Source organism: Haplochromis burtoni, unplaced genomic scaffold, assembly GCF_018398535.1.
Source record: "Haplochromis burtoni strain Fernald_Lab_line unplaced genomic scaffold, NCSU_Asbu1 Contig_173, whole genome shotgun sequence".
Lineage (NCBI taxonomy): Eukaryota > Metazoa > Chordata > Actinopteri > Cichliformes > Cichlidae > Haplochromis > Haplochromis burtoni.
The window spans coordinates 24,969-31,846 of NW_024582534.1; the positions used below are offsets into that span (position 1 = coordinate 24,969).

The 6,878-nt window shown below is 42.1% G+C and overlaps 1 protein-coding gene across 3 annotated transcripts in view; it reads right to left on the bottom strand.

Moving 5' to 3' along the window:
• Positions 1-6,878, bottom strand: part of nek7 (NIMA-related kinase 7) — a 65,872-nt gene that overhangs the window by 15,869 nt on the left and 43,125 nt on the right. For all 3 annotated transcript variants that reach the window (XM_005933790.3, XM_014337276.2, XM_042225524.1), the window contains exons 6-7: positions 3,615-3,723; positions 2,446-2,553 (exon numbers count right to left, since the gene is read on the bottom strand). In XM_005933790.3, coding sequence (XP_005933852.1) covers positions 2,446-2,553; positions 3,615-3,723 — 217 coding nt within the window. The remainder of the gene's footprint in view (positions 1-2,445; positions 2,554-3,614; positions 3,724-6,878) is intronic.

Consider the following 6,878-nt stretch of genomic DNA (forward strand, 5'->3'; position numbering starts at 1 on the left):
GTGTGTGTGTGTGTGTGTGTGTGTGTGTGTGTGTGTGTGTGTGTGTGTGTGTGTGTGTGTGTGTGTGTGTGTAGGGGGTCTGCAGCTGACTTGAAAGCCTAGGAGCTGACAGGCTGTATGCCTGGACCTCCATCTCAGCTCCACCGCCCTGCTCTACTGTTCAGCTGTGTGGCTGGGCTCATTACATACCCACGCGATTGCGCGCACACACACAGACACACACACCTCTTCCTCACAGTTTTTCTTTCCATCCTTCTTTCTCGCGTTCCTTCTTCTCCTCCATTTTTCCTGTCACTTTTGTCATATTCTGCTCTTACTCTGCTCCTACTAACTTTTCTTTCCTTTTTCTCCTCTTCTTCTGTCACTCTGTCACACTCTTCTCTAACACCTGGGACATCTACACTTCTTTTTCTGTTTCTTTGTCACCCTTTCTTCATTTCTTATGCTTTTTTCCTTTTGTGACATTTTGCTTTCTCCTCTCTTTCTCACTTCACTCTTTCAGTATTGGTTCCCTTCTACTCTCAGATTCTAGTATCCTCGCACCTTCTCCATCTCTCTCCTTCACCTACACCTTCATCCTTATTTGACTAAAGTCAAAGCACCAGAGGGAGGGATGGAGAAAAGCTATAGCCAGAGAGGTGGCAAAGAAAGAGAGGAGACAGCACGACACGCTCCTAGTCCTTAATGTGGGCAGGTCTCACTAACCTATAGACGCTACACGCCTCTATAGAACGAGATCATACATAAATATCTACATGTGTGCAATTAATCTTTCAAACATCTCACATGTATCCTTCACAAGCTTATTCAAATTCATGGAAGACCATGAGACAGCCCTGGAGAGATGGAACTAAATATATTTATGCCAAGGTTTGATTTAATTTAGTTTTGTTGTTTACTGCACTTTGTATGAACTTTAATTAATAATATTATAGAATTAACAAAAAAACATTATAAAAATATTATCTGCATACTTAAATCTAAAGAAATATGTTGATAGCATCAGATTAATGGGGGTATTCAAGTTGACCCCTCTGCTTGTCCTCTGTCGGCCTAAAGAGGGCGCTGTGGACTCAGCGTTTAATGAGCAATCACAGGCGCTTTCACCCCGCTCTGCAGGCACTGCAGCTGATAGGGCTTCTGTTGACTTGATCATGTGATTCACACTTTCTCAGAGGCTGAGCCGCTGCTGTACGAGGCTGAGAATAGCACGCTGTTTGTGGTAATAACAGTCTGACATAGGGAAGTGAGACGGTGTGAACGGCAGTACTTATATTTGTCCAAGGAATTCTTCTTTTTTCCTACTTTTTCCAATCTATGAAGTATCTGAAATTGCCCAGGGGATACTGGATAGCACCTTCATGTACCGCAGAAAGGCCAAGTTATAACCAGTGTTCCCGAGTCCCATCAATGATCAGTAACACGTTTTATTATATTTTTCTGGGCATTCGACTATTTTACTGAAGCAGTGCAACACATCACATGACCATTTTAATACAGAACATGCAGAAAAAGGACGGACAAGCACAACAAAGAACACACGTGCAGTTTCTGGGCTATATTTCTAAAACACCCAATAAAATGTCTAAAATCATTTGCATGAAATAAGCAGCCGTCGCTTATTTGTATGTGCTGTTGCTAAGATGCTGCGTTTAAACACCACAACAAAAAAATGGGAATTTTGTATGAATTTTAACCAATAATTATTCTAAAAAAGAGAAGTTTTTTCTTACTCGGGGAAGATTGCCAGCATGCCTCTGTGTCTATACTAGACTTTATTAAACACACTCAGCACAATGCTGTCCTCTCTCCTGTTGACATGTTCCAGATTTAAAATAGTGACGCATCTGTTCATGAAGTCTATTACACACAAAGAGGAGACGGACTAAAAACACCAAACAGTGCAGAAAACTAATAACTTGAATGCAAAGAACCTTTTTTGTGCTAAAAACCAAACTATTGGCCGTCAGGTCATCCCAACACCGTGCTGTTCCTTAACAATAAAAACTATTGCACTGACTGCAGTCATGTGGCTATATAATATGTCACATTTTAAAATTAACCAAATGGACAAAGACTTAATTACTGCGGCGGCTTCAATGACAGTTCTCACTTCCTGAAACAAAAATAACGCAGTTTTATTTCCTCTGTGACACAAACACCCATCAACTCTACAATAACCGCGATTGTAAAGCGGCGCAGTCTCAATCGGACCTCTGTGTCGCCAGCCTCAGTTTTCATCTGTGTCAGGGTTAAAGGTCAAGGTAACAGGAAGCAGCTAAGTGGCCAGCGGAGGTGCCGGGCACAGAACGGCGCAGGCAGAATGACTACATGACACATGGCTCTGAGCTGCCCGTGCCTAATGAAACACATCCAACACTGGGAGATTACTGAGCAGTGGGGGTTGTTGGTGTATCCACACATGTACAGAGTGCTATAACTTACCCAGCGAGTGAGCAGCAGTTGTTTTAGAGCTGAAGAATCGCCCCAGTCCCAAGTCTCCTAGCTTAACTACTCCAGTAGCTGTGATGAATACGTTGGCTGGCTTGATGTCTGAAAGTGAAGGAAAAGTGACAGCTTGCAAACGATAATTTCTTCATATTAATTCAGGAAAGTTTTACTTTTAGTCTCTACTAAATAAACATGACTGAACTGGAAGCATAAAGTCCATTATTGAAAATATCATTTGGACATTAACATAGTTTCAAACACCTTGGTAATGTGACCCACGTCGGGCTTTGAAATTTACTACTCCCGTATAACTGTAAGCGGGTTTTGAATAGGCCGTCTCTGCTAAGTGGTCATTAAAGCTCAGAGCTCAGGGTTCATTAGTGTCCCTGAGCCCTAATCAAAGTCAGTCCAAACGGAAGTACATCACCTGTAGCTGTGTGTGTGTGTGTGTGTGTAGCCTATGCATGTGAATCCAGGACTCGACTTGACTGGGCCCTATTCAAAGCACGTGTGCCCATAAACACTGTGTTCTCTGGTCTATGTATTGTTTAACACCTACACTTAAGCCCCCGCCTTATGAAACACGCTCATTCACACTAAAGAAAATTCACTTTAAGCACATTGACTTTGAACTAAAAAGCACCTTTACAGAAAAACACTGAACATTTTCCAACATTTTTCAGCATTCTCACTTCAGTTTAGCGAGCTACTAAAAATACTTGAACAGCTCACGTTGCCAGACGTGGATCCAACTTACTAACAGTTATAGACCATAAACTGTTTTTAAGTGGACGTCTTCACTGAATGTTTCTTTTAGTCTTGGACTAGACTTAGTCCACGTCTGGGAAACCTACTGACAGCCAGTGCACCAAACTACTCATAAGTTCTTTTTCCTTATGTTGTGTAATAATACACTCAGGATTACATCAGATTTTATACGAGCTCTACTGGGTCTCGTAGTTAAATCCAGTCCATTTCTTGTCACTCCCGTGCTGAGAGCAGATCAGTGCACACAAATTTGTAAGTAATCTTAAATATTCAAGGTAGCACAGAATCCCAAAAACTAAAATAAACGACAAATTTAAGGGATTTTCCAAGACTTGTAATGAATGAAAAAGTCCTCTAATTGTTTGTGTTAATAAGAGCGTGTGTTGTGTGCATACCTCTGTGCATGACTCTCCGAGAGTGCATATGTTCAAGCGCACTGCAGAGCTGAACAAAGTACTTCCACACTGTTTTCTCTGGGATAAGCCTTCTCTGCTTCTTAAAGTGCTGTGAAGTAAATACACACACACACACACACAAAATCAGGACATCAAAGTAAAAATGACATACAAGTGAAGGAAGGAACAAACAAAACATTTTTATTATAAATGGAAAAAGTCCCGTGTGGCACAGAATACAATTTCAAGTGTGTGTCTTTGTACAGTATCGCTCCCGTTCCCTGCGACTCCGCTCCTAATGCGACCCAGACTCTCGTCTAGCTCTGTCCATTTGCTTAACCGAGCTCCGTCTCATTTTCTCTATGGTCTACAATAGAAAGCACATGCATCCTCAGAGACAGGCAGAAGAAATTTGTGGTACCATCTAAAACTCTCCCATCTGGCACGCAGCACTTTTGTTAGGTGCAGCTTTCTGTGGCACGGTGGCTCCAGTAGTTTAAAAGGTTTATTTATTTATTTCCGGAGAGCCGACTCATTCATCAAACTGGTCCCTGTCAAGAAAAGGCCTCGTGATGACAGAGCTTATTGACCTACGATGGCTGAAACTAAGAACCGATGATAGGAGCTCCTCCTCAGACAGCAGTGCAGACTAACCAAATGCATAAAGTATGGCTGACATCAGAGTTTTATGGGGTGGCTCCATTTGCAGGGTGGAAAAAAAAAGCCTGGCTTGTATGCACGCCTGAATGAGAGGCGTGCACACGAGAATTAAGTATTTAGAACAAATTATTTAGAAAAATTCAAAGTGGAACATTCCAGTAAGTTACCTGCCTGAAACGCTGATGCACTGCTCACACACCACCAAAGGTTAATAACATATGTAATTGAAACAGGAATGTGCATGTATGATGTATATGATGATTGAGTAATACTAGTGGAAACTGACTGTATCGGCCCATGGCTCTGGCTGTCGCTGCTCTGCTTCAAATCAGACCAAATTTAATGATGCCGGGAGAACAAATAGTAACAAAAGTGGCTACTTTTAAAATTGTTACTGTAAACAATTCTAAACTTCAGGGCCAATAGCAACAGCAATGCTTAAAACGATCATCAATAAACATATTTTGTTTCCTTATTTTCTGTTTGTAAACATTTACTCGAAGGTTTTCTGTTCACACAGTTACACCTAGCTTTAGGCTGCGCTCTTTATTTAGTAACAAGCTGCAGTTTTAAGGTCGTTCCCGTCTTCATCACATTTCATCTGAAACATTTAGCAAACATAAAGTGGAAATCATGCTACAACTAAAAATAGGCCCCCGACACTGTGACAGCAATGTTGTTTGTCAATATGTTAAAATCAGTCAACATGAACAATTTCAGCGAGCCAAACGTCTGATGTTTGATATCGCTGCATTATGCAATCTGTGCATCCCGACCGTTTCTGCGTTTTTGCCACACAGAAGAATGTGATCATCAGTGAAGAAGAAGCAAGTCACAGGATCGGGCTGTTAATTATTGCAGAATATAAAAAGAGATTTTAAAAAAGAGGAAATGAAAGATGTGAGAGTGTAAACAGTCTAACGATGGGAGCCAGTAAAGGAAACGATGCAGGTGAGGGTGAGAGATGCAGAAAATTAAGGTTAGGAAGAAAGGAAGGATAGAGATGGATGGAAGGAGAGAGGGAGGGATAGACCTTGGCCTACATCCAAACAAAGCCTCAGTGAGGAGCCATTCTTCCTTTGCCCTCCCATTTCCATATCAGAGGACCGTTTGATGTCAATGGGGGAGCACATAGACGCCCACCGACACCACCAGCGCGCTCTTCTCCACGCCTTTAACAGCAAACACTGCACATGCAATATTCTGTAAGTGCATGCAAATCAAGGACCATTTGATTTCATTTGAATTCTGAGATGGTCAGAAAGAGAGAGAGTAATAGAGAAGCGAGGGAGAGAGAGAGCAGCGTGGAGGACGAGAAATCAAACAGAATAAAAAATGTTAAACTCATGCATGGGGGGTGCGTCTGTTTTACATATGGCACACTGTACTTATGTGTTTACTTCACATTATGGCCACGCAGGGGGGGGCGACTGAGCCCTGGCACGCACCTCTGGACTGCCACTGTTACACTGCAAAAACATATCATTTAGAGCGGTGCAGAAGACAAATGGTGCAGAGAAGAGGCGTGCACACGTGAGCGTGTGTTGTCAGCAGCCATAAGGATGTGACACAGCTCCCAGCGTCCTCGGCAGCTTAGCTAAGATAGAGGTGACGCTCCGCGGTTGGTTGTCTCACCTCTGCAGACTGCCGTGTTACGTCTCTGTAAAGTGCATCTCTGAACATTTGGTGGCATGCTCGTATATTGTTTGCTTACACAGTGCGCCATATGTATCGAGTGTATGTGTACCGGATATATATCTGTGTGTGTGTGTGCTGCTGAGCCTGCCATGTTCACTCTCTTGTACCACTAATCTTCGCCTCTCCTAATTTGCTGTGTTGAACTATGCGGATGTGGAGCTGCTGAGTATGACTGCAAACAGCTTGTCGAGCTGTGCTGATACAACGCTGCAGCATCATTTATGCATGGGAGAAGACCAGGTTTTTTACATGCACACCACTAATTTGCTATACTGGCAGGTTTTTATAATAACGGGAGGTTTGGTCGAGCTCAAAGACGAGGGTGAGCCTGGGATATAATCACTGCTACCTCTGAACAATCCTGTTCAGTTCCTGCGCAGAGAAAGCTAACAGGATCAAAGCAACACAGTATGTGCTTAATGCTATTACACATTTGATCTGAATTTCACTCTGCATTTAGCTTATTAGCTTGTGAAGAGTACAGTCGTTCAGGTACTGATGCAAAAATGCATAAAACCTCAAATAAACTGAATTGAACTGCAAATGAAAAAGATAAATAAATAAATCAGACATTTGTTCTCGGACGTGTAAACACTTAACAAAGTGAGTGTTTCCATAGTGTACTGGTTTGTACACTAAAACCCTGGTTTGAGCCCAGATGGAGACAAATCCATCCGGTATTTGTCTCCATCCAGGAGGACTGACAGGAGGGGTCACATGGCATAAAAATCGTAGTGGTGTAGTAAACAACAACAACAACAACAACAACAAAAAAACATTTGTGTATAGAATATTTTTATCATTACATTTACATTAAAGCCAATGATTCATTCCATGTGTGGCAACCAGTGTTGGTCAAGTTACTTGGAAAAAAGTAATCAGTAACTAATTACTGATTACTTCCCC